General features: G+C 47.9%; 1 protein-coding gene across 1 annotated transcript in view; it reads right to left on the bottom strand.

Annotated features, from left to right (window-relative positions):
• Positions 1-21,598, bottom strand: part of LOC122547709 (uncharacterized) — a 609,753-nt gene that overhangs the window by 405,536 nt on the left and 182,619 nt on the right. Inside the window, exons 27-33 of the mRNA XM_087989511.1 lie at positions 16,929-17,079; positions 16,204-16,362; positions 12,279-12,437; positions 8,841-8,942; positions 5,658-5,837; positions 3,645-3,785; positions 2,042-2,265 (exon numbers count right to left, since the gene is read on the bottom strand). Of these exons, the coding sequence (XP_087845637.1) occupies positions 2,042-2,265; positions 3,645-3,785; positions 5,658-5,837; positions 8,841-8,942; positions 12,279-12,437; positions 16,204-16,362; positions 16,929-17,079 (1,116 nt within the window). The remainder of the gene's footprint in view (positions 1-2,041; positions 2,266-3,644; positions 3,786-5,657; positions 5,838-8,840; positions 8,943-12,278; positions 12,438-16,203; positions 16,363-16,928; positions 17,080-21,598) is intronic.

Raw genomic sequence — 21,598 nt, 5'->3', positions numbered from 1 at the left:
CCTCAAGACTGACACCCTGACAATGTGGCACTCCCTCAGTACTGACTCTTGACAGTGCAGCACTCCCTCAGCATTGAACCTCCAACAATGCAGCGCTCCCTCAGCACTGACCCTCCGACAGTGCGGCGCAACCTCAGCACTGACCCTCCGACAGTGCGGCACTCCCTCAGCACTGACCCTCCGACAGTGCGGCACTCCCTCAGCACTGACCCTCCGACAGTGCGGCACTCCCTCAGCACTGACCCTCCGACAGTGCGGCACTCCCTCAGCACTGACCCTCCGACAGTGCGGCACTCCCTCAGCACTGACCCTCCGACAGTGCAGCACTCCCTCAGGGCTGACCCTCTGACAGTGCGGCACTCCCTCAGGGCTGACCCTCTGACAGTGCGGCACTCCCTCAGCACTGACCCTCTGACAGTGCGGCACTCCCTCAGCACTGACCCTCCGACAGTGCGGCACTCCCTCAGCACTGACCCTCCGACAGTGCGGCACTCCCTCAGCACTGACCCTCCGACAGTGCGGCACTCCCTCAGCACTGACCCTCCGACAGTGCGGCGCATCCTCAGCACTGACCCTCCGACAGTGTGGCGCACCCTCAGCACTGACCCTCCGACAGTGCGGCACTCCCTCAGCACTGACCCTCCGACAGTGCGGCACTCCCTCAGCACTGACCCTCCGACAGTGCAGCACTCCCTCAGCACTGACCCTCCGACAGTGCGGCACTCCCTCAGCACTGACCCTCCGACAGTGCGGCACTCCCTCAGCACTGACCCTCCGACAGTGCGGCACTCCCTCAGCACTGACCCTCCGACAGTGCGGCACTCCCTTAGCACTGACCCTCGGACAGTGCGGCGCATCCTCAGCACTGACCCTCCGACAATGCGACGCTCCCTCAGCACTGACCCTCCGACAATGTGGCACTCCCTCAGTACTAACTCTTGACTGTGCGGCACTCCCTCAGCACTGACCCTCCGACAGTGCGGTGCACCCTCAGCACTAACCCTCTAACAGTGCGGCGCTCCCTCAGCACTGACCCTCCGATAGTGCGACACTCCCTCCGTACTGACCCACTGACAATGTGACACTCCCTCAGCACTGACCCTCCGACAGTGCGGCACTCCCTCAGCACTGACCCTCTGACAGTGCAGCACTCCCTCAGCACTGACTCTCCAACAGTGCGGCACTCCCTCAGCACTGACCCTCCGACAGTGCGGCGCACCCTCAGCACTGACCCACTGACAATGTGACACTCCCTCAGCACTGACCCTCTGACAATGTGACACTCCCTCAGCACTGACCTTCTGACAGTGCGGTACTCCCTCAGTACTGACCCTCCGACAGTGTGGCACTCCCTCAGCACTGACCCTCCAACAGTGCGGCACTCCCTCAGCACTGACTATCCAACAGTGCGGCACTCCCTCAGCACTGACCCTCCGACAGTGTGGCACTCCCTCAGTACTGACCCTCGGACAGTGCGGCACTCCCTCAGTACTGACCATCCGACAGTGTGGCACTCCCTCAGCACTGACCCTCCGACAATGTGGCGCTCCCTCAGCACTAACCCTCCGACAGTGCGGCACTCCCTCAGTACTGACCCTCCGACAGTGCGGCACTCCCTCAGCACTGACCATCCAACAGTGCAGCACTCCCTCAGTACTGACCCTCCGACAGTGCGGCACTCCCTCAGTACTGACCCTCCGCCAGTGAGGCACTCCCTCAGCACTGACCCTCCGACAGTGCGGCACTCCCTCAGCACTGACCCTCCGCCAGTGAGGCACTCCCTCAGCACTGACCCTCCGCCAGTGAGGCACTCCCTCAGCACTGACCCTCCGCCAGTGAGGCACTCCCTCAGCACTGACCCTCCGCCAGTGAGGCACTCCCTCAGCACTGACCCTCCGACAGTGCGGCACTCCCTCAGTTCAACATTAAGAGTGTATTGGAACGTTACTCTCGGTGGCCTGTAACTGTGATTGGACCTGGTCGTTTTCACTGCTCTTCTCCCTGGATTACAGCCAGGCTCTGCCCAATTTGTGCTACTCACCTCTCCAGTGCCTCGAGCTCAGTGTCCTGTTGCTGCAGCGGGGTTTTAGACGCAGGCTGCATGTTCTGATCCTGCTCCACCTGCACCGGCCACAGTTCCCTGCGTCTTTTTGCCTGGGTTTCCTCCTCGCTCGCCTCATGTTGTCTCCGGCGCTGTTCAGTCTCACCGAGGTAGAGCCTGTCATTGCCCTGCTCCTGATCTCTGTCCGTCTGTGCACAGGGTGTCTGGAGACAGATACGGGAAGAGGGAAGAAGGGATGAGAAACCCTGCACTCAGGGCAATCCACACTGTGTACCCCAACTCCCCATCCGTCCCTAATCCTTCTCCCTCCCTAATCCCCAAATCCTCACTGACACTAAACCCCAAATCCACATCCTTCTTCAACCAAAACTATCCATTCCATCCTGCTCCAACACAAATCCCACTCTTCCTGTAAAACATGTTTTTATTCTAAAGCCTGACTTCCACTCCCAGTGGCAGATTCATGATGAATTTACAAAAAGAAAATCATGTTACAATATTCAAAAGCCTCATCTGAAATTGACACAGCTACTTTTAAACAAAACATTCAGAGACCCTCACTGCATCAAGTGCAGCCCAGTCCCTGCCCAGGGTAATAACAGTGTCAGCATTTACTGCAAGATTTGTCTCCAAACAAAGACACTCCAAGTAAAACAAATCCTTCATCAGTGATGAGACCGAAAATATAAATCAACTGAAAGGCATTTTGGAGAAACCAGACCTTTGGGAGAGATGGTCATTATCCCAGACAGCCAAGACTTGGGAGGTGGCTCTAGAGTCATAATGTCATTGAGACCGACTGCAGGAAAAAGGCCCTTTGACCCATCGACCCTAACCTGGTCCAAACACCACCTCACTATTCTAGTCCCAGTTTCAATGTTTTCAGGTATGTGAACATTGTGTTTCATAACGTTTCTGTGAAATCCCTTCAGATGTTGCACTCAGCAAAAGACATTACATAAATGCAAGTTGTTGCTGATAGCTGGTAGCATTGAGTGAGGAGAAAGTGAGGTCTGCAGATGCTGACTCCAGCTCCTCGGATGCTGCTGAGCTTTTCCAGCACCACACTCTCGACTCGTATTGAGTGAGGAATGTTAGTCTTGCCTGTTACAGTTTGGTCTGTAAATGCATTGGGTTGTATGGTCTCCATCTATACTGTATGGTTTGATGTTTCTATGATTATGAGCTGAGGGAGATGGAGTAATGGTACTGGACTAGAATCCAGGGCCCATCGTAATCCCAGATGGCCCTGCTCTGGTTCAAATTACACCCTGGCAGATGGATTTTAACTTAAATTCATAGATCTGTACTATAAAACTCGTCCCAGTGATAGTGACCATGAAACTAGCATCAATTATCATTAAAAACCCACCTGACTCACCAATGTCCTTTTGGGAAGGAAATGACCCAGACTGGCCAACAGCATTGTGGCTTACTCTATGCTGCCTATGAAATGGCCCTGGCAAGCTATTTGATTCAAAGGCAATTAGGGACAGACAACAAAAGCTGTAGCGATGTTCACGATTAAAGAAAGGATCTCTGTGTACTGTTGACTGACAGGTCGAGAGGGTTAGATCAATACCTCTGGTAGGTCCTCTGCTGTGGGTGTGATATCATCATCACTGGGATCTTCCCCACTCCACACCATCTCCTCATGTGCACCCAGACGGTGTTGAGAACATGGCTGACCTTCAACACTGAACTCAAAGACAGGCCGAACGCCCTGTGAAACAGAAACAGACGGAAGGACAGCATGGACTGATGTAACCAGCCCTGAAACAGCCTGAGGTCATACCCTCATCCACCCGCCCACTCCCATCCCCATGGAGTCTGAGGGAAAACTATCCTTTGCTGCAGACCTGTCTAGCTAGAATATTTCTAAGGGCCCTTAGAGGGGCTTCCAACTCCCCTCCCCCAAGTCCCTCCTCCCTACCTTTTATCTTAGCCTGCAGGACACACTTTCCTCATTCCTGAAGAAGGGCTCATGCCCGAAACGTCGATTCTCCTGTTCCCTGGATGCTGCCTGACCTGCTGCGCTTTTCCAGCAACACATTTTCAGCTCTGATCTCCAGCATCTGCAGTCCTCACTTTCTCCTCGATAATTGTACCATGGGAAAAGTCTTATCTAAAACAGATTGTCACTGTCGTTGTCTGCAGGATCAGCCGAGCAGACCAGAAAATACTTCTCAGCTCCCGATGAACATGGCCATCCTGTGGCAGAGTTATAATTCCGACATTCCAATATTTTGGAAAAACAAGAAGCAGGACTTGTAACTTCTGCTAACCAGCCCAGTGACCTCTGCCTGTGACAGATACTCAGTGACCACATGATTCAGACTGGCTGTGGCAAATCTCCCCATCCCCCACTACCCCCGCCACTGACTGTGCTCCCGGACTCAAACCTCAGCAGGAGTCATTGTGGGACTGGGGCTGAAACAGGTTCATTGTGAGGGTGACTTGTATTCCTCTGAGTATATTTTTCTAAATCAGTCTGTTCAGAGATAGTTACTTATGTCTCAAGCAGTGGAACTTAATCTGAGCCTCCGGGCTCAGAGGTGGGAACACTATCGTCAAGCAAACACTAAACCATGAGATCCCGCGATTCTATTTCAAAGAAGATACAATGTCACCCAGTATCCTAAGCAATATCCATCGCTCTGTACTGAGGCATCTGTATCCAAATCCAGACAAAATCCAAGTTTGGTTAAAACAGTGGCAAGTGCCAGACAATGACCTCTGTAACAAGAGAGAATGTAACCATCATCCCTTGACATTCAATGGTGTTATCATCACTGAATCTTCCACTGTCAAAATCCTGAGGGGTTACCACTGACCAGGAGCTGAACATGACTCACCCTATAAACGCAGTGGCGACAAGAGCAGGTCAGTGGTTAGGAATCCCGCCACTCATCCCCTTACTCCCCAAAGCCTGTCCACCATCTACAAACCACAAGTCAGGAGTGTGATGGAATACTCCCCACTTGCCCTCGATGGGAGCAGCTCCAACAACACTCAAGGAGCTTGACACCCTCCAGGACAAAGCAGCCGCTTGATTGGCCCCACATCCACAAACACCCACCCCCTCCACCACCGACACTCAGTAGCAGCAGTGTGTACCATCTACAAGGTGCACTGCAGAAACTCACCAAAGACCCTCAGACAGCACCTTCCAAACCCACAGCCACTCACATCTAGAAGGACAAGGGCAGGAGATACATGGGAACACCACGCCCTGCAAGTTCCCCTCCAAGCACCTCACCATCCTGACTCGGAAATATATCGCCATTCCTTCACTGTCAATGGGTCAAAATCCTGGAATTCCCTCCCTAAGGGCATTGTGGGCCTCCTACAGCACAGGAACTGCAGCGGGTCAAGAAGGCAGCTCACCCCCATAAATGCTGCCCCAGCCAGTAACACCCACATTCCATGAGTGAATAAAAAGAAGCAGTACCTTGGATTCAGAAATACTTCATTGACTGTAAAGCACGAGCTCTCAGTGAATGTGAGTGCCTTTGTGAGGTGATATTGAAATGTAAACTTGATTGGATTTATATTTCCATTCACACAGCAAGTATAGAACTGAAGATCCAATTACCTCTCTGTTGAGACAGAGTGGAAGAACCTGTTCTCTGCCATCACTCTCAGAAGGAACTCCCGTTGGTTCATGTTTGACCACGGAGTGACTGAGATGTCCAGTTGGTGCCTTGTCCATGGTGTTGAGCTGTTTGTTGGTGTGTTTCACCTGTTCTATTTTCTTCTTCACTGTCGACACCACCTTTGTTGAACAAGGGGGAAAGGTTCAGTGTTCGTCCCCCTCTAACAGCAGCAAGGCTGTAGCCTGATACTCACAGCACTGTAGGCTGGTGCCAAGGGGAACTCATGAAATCACAGGCCCACTGCCTCCTGGGCTATGGAGCACAATACCCCAAGTCATGACATCAGCACTCATTGGTACCTCTTTTCAACATCATATGTTCATACCTCACTGAATCGTACTGACCTTGGTCCAGCGTCACAGCTCCATTCAGTAATTTGGCTCTGGTTTAATTTTTAACTTGTACCCTTTGACATTTTTCAATACAAGCTAATGAGACTAACTGGATTGCTCCATAAAGCAGTTTGCATTGACTTGATGGGCCAAATAGCCTCCTCACGGCCACACATTAGGGAACGCGGTGATCTAGTGCTATTATCACCAGACTATTCAATCCAGAGAGCCAGATAATCTCCTAGTGGAATTTGAATTCAATTTCTTTTAAAATCTGGAATTAGGAATTTAATGATGACCATGAATCCATTGTCGCTTGTCGGAAAAATCCATCTGGTTCATGAATGTCCTTTCAGGAAGGAAATTGCCATCATTACCTTGTCTGGTCTACATGTAACTTCAGACTCACAGCCAATGTGGATGACTCTTACCTGCCCTCTGGGCAATTAGGGATGGACAATAAATAGCTAGCAACACCCTCATCCCGTAACTGAATAAAAAAAAGATTCTAAAGCCCCAGGAATATAACAATACCCTACTGTTAAATGTTCTAAGTACAAACTTTGTAACTTGCCATTGTTACGAAATGCTTCAGAAATCAAGTGTGCGTAAAACAGTCTTTCCTCTCTGGTAACATGTACTCGTCCTTCATTTGAAACGCACTGACCAGGTAACCTGCCTGCTAAGAGAGCGGCATCCTTCCAGCAGCCAGCAATCAGCTCACTGCCTGCCCTCCTGCTCAGTTCACTCCTCAGGCAGAAGGGCTGTGTGTAAACAGTCTGAAACTGCTGCAGAAACTCAGCAGGTCTGGCAGCATCGAGGGAGAGAAATCAGAGTCGACATCCAAGAGAATTGCATTCTGAGGAAAGGTCACTCAGTCTGGAACATTAACTCTGATTTCTCCCCACAGATACTGACAGACCTGCTGAACTTTTCCAGCAATCTCTATATTTTTTCTGACTTACAGCATCTGCACCTCTTTCAGGTTTTACTTTGTTAATTTGACCTGGTTTCTGGTTTAAGAATGCCAGGACTGCAGGAGATAAGTAGAGATTGTAGAGAAGATATCACAGTGAGATGGAGCTGATAGTCAGCTGAAAGGCTGAGGAACAGGCCGGCCCTGTGCAGTTCCCTGTCACAATACCCCCCTGGTTACAAGTTGGCTCCTATGCTGACAGCTCCCTGCTGAGATCCTTTGCTGCACCCCTTGCCTTTTCTCTGCAATCTCCTCTCGCCCACTCTGTTAAACTCCCCTGGTTTACAGAGACAACATTACTCATCAAAGTTCAAGCTGGGGTTTTATATTACCTGCACCGATGACACTCCTGGCCTGCAAGCCTACTATCTGCTTTCGTCAGCGACCACAGAATCCTTCATCGGGTTTAACTCGGAAACTTCCAGACCTCCTTGCACATCAAGATTTTGTTTCTTCATAGAATTAAAGAGTCAGACACATCCACCTGGGCCCCCAAGCACTGGAATCTACTCCCTCATCTCCTCGGTCTCTCTCTCTCTCTTCCTCGCTTTCCTATTTAAAAACTTTCCTTAAATCCTCACTTTATGACCAAGCTTTGGTTCACCTTCCAGAATATCTGTAAGATTTTGTTTCCTGATCGCTGCCATGGTACACCTTGGGATATTTAACTTCTCTAAAGTTGTTAAATCAATACAAGTCATTGTTCTCTTCTCCAAATCACAGCACTGCTGTTACTCGTTAATTGTGTTAACTATCCTCCTGCAGAGTTAACATTTCAAGTCCAGTGGCGCTTCTTCAGAACAGTTCTAGGTCTGAACTTGAAGCATTAACTCTGTTTTTCTCTCTCTCTCCACAGATGCTGCCAGACCTGCTGAGTTTCTCCAGCAATTTCTGCTTTTGGTTCGGATTTCCAGCATCTGCAATTCTTTATTTTATTATCACAGTTCAATCGTGCTTGCTATTTGACACAATTAAAGCAGATTCCTCTTCATTCTGATTGAGTAGGTCAAGATAAACTGTACTCGCCAGGTCCTCAGCATGTCACAAAACATTCACAAGAAGAGGCGATGTCCCAGTGGGGGTATTGTTACAAAACTATTAATATTTTAGGAATCCCACTATGGATGGAATTTGAATTTTCTTTAAAAATCTGGACCGAGGGGTTGAATGATCACCATGAAACATTGCTGGTGACAGAAAAACCCAACTGTTTTATGGATCGAAAGTACTGTCCTTAAAACTTGGGGGTCTGAGATCTCTCTGCCACCTGGGGGTCCATTCACTTATCGGACCCACCCAGTGCCTCAAATGCATATTATTTCAGTCTTGTATGTGTAAGAGATGTTTTTGGTTCGTTTAAGTAGAGTGGAACTCCAATGTTTATTTATTTTCTTGATATGCTCTGTAAAGAACTGAACTGTGTCTGTGACTATGTATGTCCATAAAGATATTTTTTATAAGTAAAGCATATTTTGAAATTAAGAAAAAGTCTGGCCTACATGTGACTCCAGACCCACAGCTATATAGTTGACTCTTATCTTAGGCACAAGCAGTAAGTGCTGGCCTAGCCAGCAACACCCACTTTCTGTGAATGCTTAAAAAGATGTGGCCAACAGGGAGAGAGAGAGAGAGAGAGAGACATGTGCCAAAAATAGACATTAGAGAGAGGAAGAGAAACAGAGGGTGAGAGACGGGGCAAAGGGAGAGGGTGGGAAGAGAGGGAAATGTACAAAGGGAAGTTGGAAATACACAGACACACATACTCCTGAAACTCCTGATTACTTGGTTAGTTATTACAGAGATCAAGTCCTTACCTGCAACTCTAGTGGGATTTCCTTCCAACCAAGCAGCTCCTGAATTCTCACCGCTTTCTCCTGGAAACTCGGAATTTCCTTCTCCTGGGACGGAATCTCATCCTGCAGCAAGACAAGCATCAACCAGCTCATGGACAAAGCGAATGAGAGTTGGCCAGGTCTCAGTTCATGCAATTATTTTACATTTCAGTTTAATGCAAACAGAAAACATCAAAACAGCAAAATAAATCTCCAAAAGCCCAGAGCAAGACTGATGGAAAATCAGTGTCAGCTCGGAAAAGGTCTGAGGGAAACCTGGCTGCAAACCTGAAATAAAAATAAAGTTACTGCAAGCTTTCAGCAGGTCTGGCCATTTCTGTGGAGAGACAAAGAGTTAATGTTTAAGATTAATAACTTTTTATCAGAATTCTACTTCCCCGTTTCAAACTGTTAACACTGGCAGCATTTAACTAATAGTTAAACCTTTTATTGTTTTAGCATCTCAGAGACGACAAGGAGTGGGCAAGAAATGGCAGCCTAACCAGCCATCCCATGCATTTAAAAAATAATCTGCAGTATTTTGATTTTGTTTTATTGCAAATGAATGAACTCTCTCTCATGCACAACAAAAACTGGAGACATTTACTCTGTGTCTAATCCCGTGCTGTCACTATTCTGGGAGTGATTGATGGAGACAGTGTAGAGGCAGCTTTACTTTGTATGTTATCTGTTGTTGATTTGAGTCATGTTGGGTTAATCAGTGACACCGACTCATTTCAATCAGAGCTCTTGGAACTAAGAGTATCAGAACACAGCTTGTAAGACAAGCGTTTGATAGAGTTATTCTATAGCAGGGCTTTGAATGATAAATCATTTTAACCTGTGGAGCTCTCTCTTCCTAAACCTGTGAGACTGGTTTGGGGAGTTTAAATGTTCTCCCCTTTAATCTTTGACTTATTAAGTGATCTCAGGAATACAGAGAAGCAACAATTAAAATGTCCTTACCTGGTAGATCGTTCTCCATTGGTTCAGTAAGCGGTAGGCTGGCTCTTGCTGCAGTCCCAGGCTCTCTGCGGTTTATTCCAGTCTCCTCACTGCTCTGTTGATCCTCTAACCTGTTTCTGTAGTTTTTGCCCAGACATGTAAAACCCCTCCGTCCAATCTTGATTTATCCTGCCTCCAGCAGATTCCAACTGCCAGCTGACTACTTTAACCCTTCGAGGCTACAAATCTGAGATCACTCGACTCACCGTGTCCTCCAGGAGTAAACTGAAGGGAGGAGTCGACCTGAACCTTTCTGTGGTTTTTGAGGCACTCCTACTAGGCAGGATTTGTGAACAGACTGGGTGTGGTAAACTCTAGCGTGTGTTCCGTACACCTCCCGCTTGAACACATTGAATAGCACCTTCACCTGAGACCATAACATGTCGGAACTGAAACAGGCCATTCAGCCCACTGCGTCTGCGCTGGTGTTCAATGAGACCGTGGCTGATCTGATAATCCTCAACTCCACTTTCCTGCCTTTTATACATAACCCTTGAATCCCTTACACATTAAAAAAAATCTATCTCAGCCTTGAATATACTTAATGACCTAACCTCAACAGCTCTCCATCAATTCACTCCCTTCTAAGGAAAAAATTGCCCTGCTCATCTCTATTGTCAATGTGTGACTCCTTAAACTGAGATGATACCCTCTGGTCTGAGACTCTCCCACACAAGGGGAAATACTCTCACCACATCTCCCCTGTCAAGTACTCAAAGAATCTTGTGTATTTCAATAAAGTTGCCTCTTATTTTGCCAAAGTTGATTCAGGCCAAATTTATTCTTCCTCTCCTCATAAGACAGTCACTTCATACCAGGGAACAACCTTGTGAATATTCAGTGGATTGCCTCCAATGCCAGTTACGTTACGGCCAGAACTGTTCACAGTATTCCAGCCATGGTCTGAACTAGTGCCTTGTATACTTCTAGCAAGAATTCTAGTTTGAGAAATCCCTCCAAAAATATATTGGCTAAATCCAGGCGGATACTCTCATAGATGCTTAGGGAACACTGTGCTATTGGAGGGTCAATACTGACAGAGCACTGCATGAACGAAGGGTCAGCAATTAGGAGTATTGCCCTGTCACACACTATGTTCAGAGAGATCAGTTCCCTATCAGTGAGTCAGTCATTGTGTTGTTGCGGGTCAGAACTAACAGACTGCCGCACTGTCGGACGGTCAGTGCTGAGGGAGTGCCGCACTGTCGGAGGGTCAGTACTGAGGGAGTGCCGCACTGTCGGAGGGTCAGTACTGAGGGAGTGCCGCACTGTCGGAGGGTCAGTACTGAGGGAGTGCCGCACTGTCGGAGGGTCAGTACTGAGGGAGTGGCGCACTGTCGGAGGGTCAGTACTGAGGGAGTGCCGCACTGTCTGAGGGTCAGTACTGGGGGAGTGCCGCACTGTCGGAGGGTCAGTACTGAGGGAGTGCCGCACTGTCGGAGGGTCAGTACTGAGGGAGTGCCGCACTGTCGGAGGGTCAGTACTGAGGGAGTGCCGCACTGTCAGAGGGTCAGTACTGAGGGAGTACCGCACTGTCGGAGGGTCAGTACTGAGGGAGTGCCGCACTGTCGGAGGGTCAGTACTGAGGGAGTGCCGCACTGTCAGAGGGTCAGTACTGAGGGAGTGCCGCACTGTCAGAGGGTCAGTACTGAGGGAGTGCCGCACTGTCGGAGGGTCAGTACTGAGGGAGTGCCGCACTGTCAGAGGGTCAGTACTGAGGGAGTGCCGCACTGTCAGAGGGTCAGTACTGAGGGAGTGCCGCACTGTCGGAGGGTCAGTACTGAGGGAGTGCCGCACTGTCGGAGGGTCAGTGCTGAGGGAGTGCCACACTGTCAGAGGGTCAGTGCTGAGGGAATGCTGCACTGTCAGAGGGTCAGTGCTGAGGGAGTGCCGCACTGTCGGACAGTCAGTGCTGAGGGAGTGCCGCACCGTCGGAGGGTCACTGCTGAGGAAGTGCCGCACTGTCGGACAGCCAGTGCTGAGGGAGTGCCGCACTGTCGGAGGGTCAGTGCTGAGGGAGTGCTGCACTGTCGGAGGGTCAGTGCTGAGGGAGTGCCGCACTGTCGGAGGGACAGTACTGAGAGAGTGCTGTATTATTGGATTACTGAATTTAGGTGGGACATGAAGTGAAGTGTCTGTCTGTTCTCTGAACTGAAGGCAAAAGGATCCAATTGCGCAATTGCGAAGAAAAGCAATAGATCTGGCTCCTCTGTCCTAATACTTAATCTTCAAACAACAACTGGGAACTTTGCTCTGTAACCTCTTTCTGCCAGGAACATCTTGCTGTGAGCAGAATGGCTGTCACCAATTGGATCCTCATCGGCAGGAAACAGAGGCTTTCCTCATTTGACCGTTTGGTGATGGCTGATATATTTAACACCCACTTCCCCCATGGTGGAAGGTTTTGGTTCTCACCTCCTGCATTGCGAGCTCCTGTCCACTTGCAGTCACCCTCAGAGCCTCTGACCTGCCTGTCACACTCTCCTCCATCCGTGAGCGGCTCTCACTGAGATCCTCCCATAGGCTCAGGGCTTGCTGCAGGTTACAGCTGTAACTATCCAGTCTCTCCGACTCCTGTTGAGATACACAGGCTCAGCGTGGAGCTTCCAAACCAGATCCTGTAGGGAACAGTGTTCTTAGATTCCCCCATGCCTCTTGACTTTGCTGTTTATAACAGTGACAGCTAGTGGGTGGATGGGGGAAGATGATGGTGGGTCATGGAAATGTCTGTGCAGTGTTAATCGAGAGGCCAAGGCCAATATCCTGTGACTGGTGGAATTAAAATACAATTAATAAATCTGGAATATAAAGCTAGTCTTAGTGATGGTGACCATGAAATTACCATAATACCTATCTGCTTCACTGATGTCCTTCAGGGAGGGAAATCGGTCATGTTTACCTGGTCTGGCCTGTGACTCCAGATCTCCAGAAATGGAGTTGTCTCTCAAATGCCCTCTGAAATAGCCCGGCAAACCACTCAGCTCAGGGGCAGTTGGGGATGAGCAACAAATGCTGGCCTTCCCAGCAATGCCCACAGCCCATGAAAGAATAATTGTTTAAAAAGGCTGTTTACTAACAAGACCGTGGTGACCAAGCAAGTGTGATGATGAAGGTGTTTTAGGAAGTAAGTGTGACCCTTGCAGCAAGTCTCTGCTACAGGCAAGGTATTTCATTTAACGGGGAGTTTGAAATTATGTCAAGATTGAGATGATTCCATTGAGGGAGAGATAAGAACTAAGGATCGCAAATTTAAGGCAGGCATTCACAAATCCATGAGCTAGTTTCCTTCCCAGAGGGTGTTGCTGATGTGAGGATGTTTCTGCCACACAGAATGGGTGCAGTTGGTAATGAAGTAAATCTGAGGGAGATAGGAATTAGGTGGGGGTGGTGTGGGGAGGGGGGGGGGGGGTGCTCACAAGGCAAGAGGAATGAAGAGGGATGTGTGTATAAATACAAGAGTTAGCAGACCCAATGGCCTATTTCCTTGCTGGCAACTCAGTGTGATACATTAATCCCCATGGTTTCGCTCACATATAGACAGAGATTCTAACCATCCCCAGACCCCCCAACCCTGCTCAGTGTAAACCAGGCTGCTGCCATAGACATGAAACCGGGGTGGAAGCAGGAAGAAAATCCAACCTGGAGCATTCACTCAGTCATGTACTGCCTGAGCTAAGCCAATGTGACTGGACAACAAATGACGCGGTCACTCTCTCCAGTCAAACTCCTTTAAATATACATCAAACACACAGAATGCTAAAGAAACTCTGAAGAAGAGTTATACAAGACTCAAAACATTAACTCTGGTTCTTTCTCTTCACAGAGGCTATAGTGATTGGAACAAGGTCAGCCAGGTGGACCTCATAGAATCTGAGTTCCCTGATTGGGGCTGTTAATCTGGTCCAATCAGGGATCCCTGGCTGACACATATAAACAGGAGTGTCAGGGGTTCTGCTCACTCGGAGAGCTGGCTCTGAGGGAGCTGGGTCAATGCTGTGTACTGTGTGTATGTAAATAAAGGGTGACGTGGTGATGGGATACCAACCTTCGTGGAGGTATTTCACAGTGGACAGTGAAGAAGATTATCTCCGAGTAAATGGCTGAGAAGTGGCAGATGGAGTTTAATTCAAATAAATGCGAGGTGCTGCATTTTGGGAAAGCAAATCTTAGCAGGACTTATACACCTAATGTGAAGGTCCTAGGGAGTGTTGCTGAACAAAGAGACCTTGGAGTGCAGGTTCATAGCTCCTTGAAAGTGGAGTTGCAGGTAGATAGGATAGTGAAGAAGGTGTTTGGTATGCTTTACTTTATTAGTCAGAGTATTGAGTACAGGAGCTGGGAGGTCATGTTGCGGCTGTACAGGACATTTGCTAGGCCACTGTTGGAATATTGCGTGTAATTCTGGTCTCCTTCCTATCAGAAAGATGTTGTGAAACTTAAAAGGGTTCAGAAAGGATTTACAAGGATAATGCCAGGGTTGGAGGATTTGAGCTACAGGGAGAGACTGAGCAGGCTAGTGCTGTTTTCCCTGGAGCGTCGGAGGCTGAGGGGTGACCTTATAGAGGTTTACAAAATTATGAGGGGCATGGATAGGGTAAATAGGCAAAGTCTTTTCCCTAGGACCGGGGAGTCCAGAACTAGAGGGCATAGGTTTAGGGAGAGAGGGGAAAGATATAAAAGAGACCTAAGGGGCAACTTTTTCACGCAGAGGATGGTACGTGTATGAAATGAGCTGCCAGAGGAAGTGGTGGAGGCTGGTACAATTGCAACATTTAAGAGGCATTTGGATGGGTATATGAATAGGAAGGGCTTGGAGGGATATGGGCCAGGTGCTGGCAGGTGGGACTAGATTGGGTTGGGATATCTGGTTGGCATGGAAGGGTTGGACCGAAGGGTCTGTTTCCATTCTGTATATCTCTATGACTCTATAAATCAGGATCTTAATCAGTTGGGCCAATGGGTCAAAGAACGGCAGATGGAGTTAAATTCAGATCAGTGTGAGGTGTTGCATTTTGGGTAAGACAAACAAGGGCAGGACTTATACACTTAATGGTAGGGCCCTGAGGAAAACAAAGAGACCTTGGATGCAGGTGCATAGATCCTAGAAAGTGGAGTCGCAGGTCACCAGGGAGGTAAAGAGGATGCTTGGCATGTTGTTCAGAATACTGAGCATTGGAGTTGGGACATCATGTTGTGGCTGTACAGGACATTGGTTAAGGCCATTTTTGGAATACTGTGTACAATTCAAGTCGCCCTTTTATAGAAAGGATGTTGTTAAATTTGAAAGGATTCAGAAAGATTTACAAGGGTTAGAGGGTCTGAGCTATAGGGAGAGGCTGAATAGGCTTGGGGTTTTTTTCCTTGGTGCTTCAGAGGCTGAGGAGGTCACCTATAGAGGTTTATAAAATCATGAGTGGCATGGATAAGGTAAATAGGCAAGGTCTGCTTCCTGGGGTGGGGGAGTCCAGAACTAGAGGGTAGAGGTTTAAGATGAGAGAGACCTAAGGGGTAACGTTTTCACACAGTGGGTGGTGCGTGTATGGAACAAGCTGCCAGAAGAGGTGGTGGAGGCTGGTACAATTACAACATTTAAAAGGCATCTGGATGGCTATATGAATAGGAAGGGTTTGGAGGGATATGGGCCAAGTGCTGGCAAATGGGGGAGTAGTTCAGATTGGGATATCTGGTCGGCGTGGACGAGTTGGACTGAAGAGACTGTTTCCATGCTATGTGTCCAACTCTATAGAGGATAAATTCAGCAGATAACATTGTGGGGTCAGGTTGGTTAAGTTCCTCTATTTTCATCTAGCTTTGTTATGGGGCCAGAATGAGTGACAGTCTCCACTCAGAACCCACCGGGAAACTGTGGGTCTACTGTATTCCTTATCCCCACCCACCCTGAACCCCGGACGTTCATTAAGGCTTAGGAATCCTGGAAATCTCCCGGTACCTCTCCCAGGCACACTTTACCATATCCCTGCCCAGCAGGAAAAGCTCTGTACAGCCATCAGGTACAGCAAGGTTACACCTAAGCGTGATCTCTGCACTGGGGAAAACCCCAAACCGTTCATTCCTGGTCTCCGTGGAAACCTGCTGGGTCTTTATGAGACTCCTGCTCCACACTGATGTGTTTGACTCTTACCTGCTCTCAGTATAATTGGGAAAAGGCAATGAATGCCAGCCTTGCTGAGAGAGTCACATTCTGAGAACAAAGGTGAAAATAACGCAAGTCCCTCTGGATCCTTTCTCCTCAGAGGGAGCTGTTTGGATCAAGGCTGGTACACTGAGCAGATGAGGGTACCTTCAGTAGAATCCAAGCTTCCCATTTGCAATTACTTACATCCAACCATTGATCCAACAGTTCCTCTGCTTCCGTCTGGAATGGTAAGGAATTACAATCCATAACTTTCTTCAGCTCTGACTGCAGATGGCGACAAACCTTTCTAAGTTCATCCACTTTCCCCTGTTGGCTGTTGAACTCTAGTTTCACATCATTAATCTGAAATAAAATTGCAGCTCAGCGTTATTCTTTTTTATTTCACGGGATGTGGGCCATCTGTAACTCCCTTGGACTGAGCGTCTTGGTCAGGCCATTTCGGAGGGTATTTACAGGTCAGCCACACAGCTGTGGGTCTGCTCTCATGTCGGTAATGTTCAGCTATGGATGGTAGATTTACTTCCCTCAAACCCAATGGGTTTTTAAACACAATAATCACTCCTCAGTCACCATGACTCACCTTATATTCCAGATTTGTTAACTTTGTTAACTCACATCCCACCAGTTGTAAATAGTGGGATTTGAACCCATGGCCTTAGAGTATTTTCCTGGACCACTGGCTCAGTGATATTTCCCATGGCATCATCTCCCCTGCTAAGTGATACAGAGACTCACAGTGCAGAGTTTTAACAGGGAGGGATCATGAGATTCGTGGACGCAAATCTAGAAAGAAAGTCTAATAGAGACCATTCAGAATTAACCCATCTGGTCCATTAACTCCCTGACTACAGCCCATCGTTCTGATTTCACCTGGTTTTTCAAATCTCCATCATTTTCCCGACACTTACATCGTTCATTAGTCTCTGTAGCTTTTCCTTCCCCATGTAAGATGTGTGCCCTGGGAGGACAGCTGCTCCTTTCTGAATTGTAGCTGTCAGTTCCTTCTTGTAGTTCTGATACTGTCTCAGAAAGGCCACTAGCATGTGGCATTGGTCCTGCCTGAGGATAGAGAAAAGCAGAGAATGGTAATGTAGAGGAACCCAAAGTGAGCATTCAGCAATCAACACCTTATCAAGAAAAGTGCAGACATGGATTTGACAAGGACACAGCACATTAACATACACTGGTTCACAGGGAGGGCATAGGTTCTGGGTGCAATATACACTGGGAGAGAGTATTGGAGGAAAAAAACTGCAACATTCAATGGTATGTAGTTCAATATTACCCATGCTGTCCTCATAGCCCTGTATCAACCACAAACGAATCCCATTGCTCCTGGCCCTACCTAGAACATAGAACAGCGCAGCACATTACAGACCCTATTGGCCATTCAGCGATGAATCAATCTGGAAGTCTCTCCCAAAGACTGACATCATAGAATTATACAAAAATAGGAGGATGAGGCCTTTCCACCCTTCCAGCCTCCTCCACCATTCAATACGGCATATTTTTAAGATGTTAGGGGAGAGATTTAAAAGGGACCTGAGGGGCAACCTTTTCACACAAGGCTGGTTTGTATATGGTTTCAACTGCCAGTTACAACATTTAAAAGACATTTGGACAGAGACATGAATAGGAAAGGTTTAGAGGGATATGGGCCAAATGCAGGCAAGTGGGCCCAGTTTATTTTGGGAAACTTGGTCGGTGTGGATGAGTTGGACAGAAAGGTCCATTTCCATGCTGTATGACTCTGTGACTCTATGATAATGGCTGATCATCCATTATCCCATTTTTTCCCAATACCCTTTAATTCCTTCAGTCCTAAGAACTACATCTAACTTCTTAAAAACATTAAATGCTTTTGTCTCAACTGTTTTCTGTTGTAGAGAATTCTACAGTGTCATCGCTGTCTGGGAGAAGATATTTCTCCTCATTCCAGTCCTAAATAGACCACCCTATGTCCTACCCCTAGTTCTGGAATCCCCCTGGACATGGGGAACACCCTTCCTGTCTAGTTTGGAGTGGTGCTGCAAAAGCACAGCAGGTCAGGCAGCATCCCAGGAGCAGGAAAATCGACATTTCGAGCAAAAGCCCTTCATCAGGAATTCCTGATGAAGGGCTTTTGCCTGAAACGTCAATTTTCCTGCTCCTGGGATGCTGCCTGACCTGCTGTGCTTTTCTAGCACCACTCCAATCTAAACTCTGATCTCCAGCATCTGCGGTCCTCCCTTTTGCCTCTTTGATGATGTTGGCTGCTTTCCCGAGGCAGTAGGAAGTGTAGATAGAGTCAATGGTAGAAAGGCTGGTTTTTGTGATGGACTGGGATGTGTTCATGAGTCTCTGTACTTTATTGTGGTGTTGGGCACAGCACTTGCCATACCAAGCTGTGATGCATTCAGGTAGAATGCTTTCTGTGGCACATCTGTAAAAGTTGGCAAGAGTCATTGTGGACATGCTGAATTTCCTTAGTCTCCTGAGGAAGTAGAGGTGTTGTTGAGCTTTCTTGACCATAGCGTTGATGGGGATGGACAGAATGTAAACAGAAAATGCTGGAGAACTCTGTAGGTCTGGCAGTGTCCGTGGAGAGAAACAGAGTTAACACTCAGTCCATTGACTCCTCAGAACACATATAGTTTCTTTGGTATCATCTTGATCAAAACTGCCCCCAGTGTAGTCACCTAACTGTGATTTGTTGAATGTTGTTCACAGACTTCTCATTTGCTCTTTGTTAATATGCTTGATATCCTGTTTCTATATCTTAAATGCTGCGGGTCTTTTCTGTAGCTTTATCCAGGTGTAACCACAAATTGAGGGAACCATTATTCAGGCCATGAACCCAGAACAACTCTCCCAGCAGTTACTGGGATCTTCCTTTTCTCTATGGTTCAGAACCAGACTGCCAAATGCAATCACTTATTAAAATCTTTGACTCTAAATCTCACAAACATTCAGTTGCACCCAGACCTTGACCTAATTGGCTGCCTGTTTTACAAACCCAATTTAAACTCAATCAGAAGGTTAGGTAAAGACTTTAAGCAAAGTGGACCCAACGTACAAAAGAGCTGTTGACTGAGCTCAAGAAAAGCCTGCATTGAGACTGGATCGCTTGAATGTTAAAAAGCAGATGGGAGATGATAAAGCTCACTGTATTTCTGCCTATTCTTATCGAATTAATCTCTCTCCCCTGATCTTTCCCATTGTACCTACAATTGCTTTATTTGAGAAAGGCAGTTAGTGAAGGATAGAACTGGAACCAATTGTTGAGAATAGATACTTATATTTAAGACCTATCTGGGAAAAGCTGGCAGATTTTGAACTACTTAGAAATTTTCTGGACTGAAAGGGTTCTTTTAATGCATTCATGGAATATGGGCATAACTGGATGGACCAGCATTTATTGCCCTTCCCTAAGTGCCCTTGAGCTGAGTGACTTGCTCAGCCATTTCAGAGTCACCCACATTGCTGTGGGTCTGGAGTCACATGTAGGCCAGACCAGGTAAGGATGGTAGATTTCCTTCCCTAAAGGACATCAGAGAGCCAGAAGGGTTTTTGAGGCAATGGTTATATGGTCACCATTAGAACAGTTTTTAATTCCAGTTTTATACTCAATTCAAATGTTGCTGACTGCCAAGGTTGGTTTCAAACCAGCGGCCATAAAACCAAAAGAAATAGGAACAGGTGTAGGCCATTTGGCCCCTTCAATCTGCTCCACCTTTCATTAAAATCATAGCTGATTGACATTCCTCATGGCCATTTTCCTGCTGATTCCCCATAACCCTTACTTTCTGGCTGATCAAGAATTTATTTATCTCAGCTTTTAATGTACACAAGGATTCTTCCCCAATGGCTCTCTATGGCAAGAATCTCAACTCTCTGAGAGAAGAAATTCCTCCTCATCTCAGTCTTAAATTGGCACCTCTTTATTCAGAGACAGTATACTCTAGTCCTCAACTCTCCCATGAGGGGAAACATCCTCTCAGCATTTGCCCTATCAATTCCATTAAGAATCCAATATGTTTCAATGAGATTACCTCTCATTCTTCTAAACACTAATCACTAGAGTCCCAACCTATTTATCCTTTGCTCATTAGACGATCCCTCCATACTAGGAATTATCCTTGAACTGCCTCCAATAAAATAATATCTTTCCCTACAGTATGGAAACAGACCCTTTGGCACAATAAGTCTACACTGACCCTCTGAAGAGGTAAAAACAAGGACTGCAGATGCTGGAAACCAGATTCTGGATTAGAGTGGCGCTGGAAAAGCACAGCAGTTCAGGCAGCATCCGAGAAGCAGGAAAATCGATGTTTCGGGCAAAAGTCTTTCATCAGGAATACAGGCAGAGAGCCTGAAGGGTGGAGAGATAAATGAGAGGAGGGTGGGGGTGGGGAGAAAGTAGCATAGAGTACAATAGGTGAGTGGGGGTGGGTAAAAGCAAATTACTGCGGATGTTGGAATCTGAAACCAAAAGAGAAAATGCTGGAAAATCTCAGCAGGTCTGGCAACATCTGTAAGGAGAGAAAAGAGCTGACGTTTTGAGTCTAACTGACCCTTTGTCAAAGCTGGACAAAGATTTTCCAGCATTTTCTCTTTTGAATGGGGGTGGGGATGAAGGTGATAGGTCAGAGAGGAGGGTGGGGGAAGGTTGCAAGGAGTACAATGGGTGAATGGGGGTGGAATGAAGGTGATAGGTTAGAGAAGAGGGTGGAGTGGATAGGTGGAAAGGAAGATAGGCAGGTAGCACAAGTTCATGGGAATGGTGCTAAGCTGGAAGTTTGGAAATGGGGTGAGGTGGGGGAATGGGAAATGAGGAAACTGTTGAAGTCCACATTGATGCCCTGGGGTTGAAGTGTTCTGAGGCGGAAGATGAGGCGTTCTTCCTCCAAGCGTCTGGTGGTGAGGGAGCGGCGGTGAAGGAGGCCCAGGACTACCATGTCCTTGGCTGAGTGGGAGGGGGGGGTTGAAATGTTGGGCCATGGGGTGGTGTGGTTGATTGGTGCGGGTGTCCCAGAGATGTTCTCTAAAGCGCTCTGGTAGGAGGCATCCAGTCTCCCCAATGTAGAGGAGACCGCATCGGGAGCAACAGATACAATAAATGATATTGGTGGATGTGCAGGTAAAACTTTGATGGATGTGGAAGGCTCCTTTGGGGCCTTGGATGGAGGTGAGGGAGGAGGTGTGGGCACAGGTTTTGCAGTTCCTGCGGTGGCAGGGGAAGGTGCCAGGATGGGAGGGTGGGTTGTTGGGGGGGGGGCGTGGACCTGATCAGGTAGTCACGGAGGGAACGGTCTTTGCGGAAGGCGGAATGGGGTGGGGAGGGAAATATATCCCTGGTGGTGGGGTCTGTTTGGAGGTGGCGGAAATGTCATCGGATGATTTGGTTTATGCGAAGGTTGGTAGCGTGGAAGGTGAGCATCAGGGGGGTTCTGTCCTTGCTACAGTTGGAGGGGTGGGGTCTGAGGGTGGAGCTGCAGGAAGTGGAAGTCTTGGAGGAGGTGGTGGGCATGGGTGGTGTCTCGAATGTATGTGGGGAGTTCCTGGACTAGGGGGGATAGGACAGTGTCGAGGTAGGTAG

Source organism: Chiloscyllium plagiosum, unplaced genomic scaffold (genome assembly GCF_037043375.1).
Source record: "Chiloscyllium plagiosum isolate Xiang-an unplaced genomic scaffold, Cpla_swu_hap1 HiC_scaffold_8, whole genome shotgun sequence".
Classification (NCBI taxonomy): Eukaryota; Metazoa; Chordata; class Chondrichthyes; order Orectolobiformes; family Hemiscylliidae; genus Chiloscyllium; species Chiloscyllium plagiosum.
Note: the sequence above shows the minus strand (reverse complement) of the source record. Positions and strands in the feature narration are given on the sequence as shown.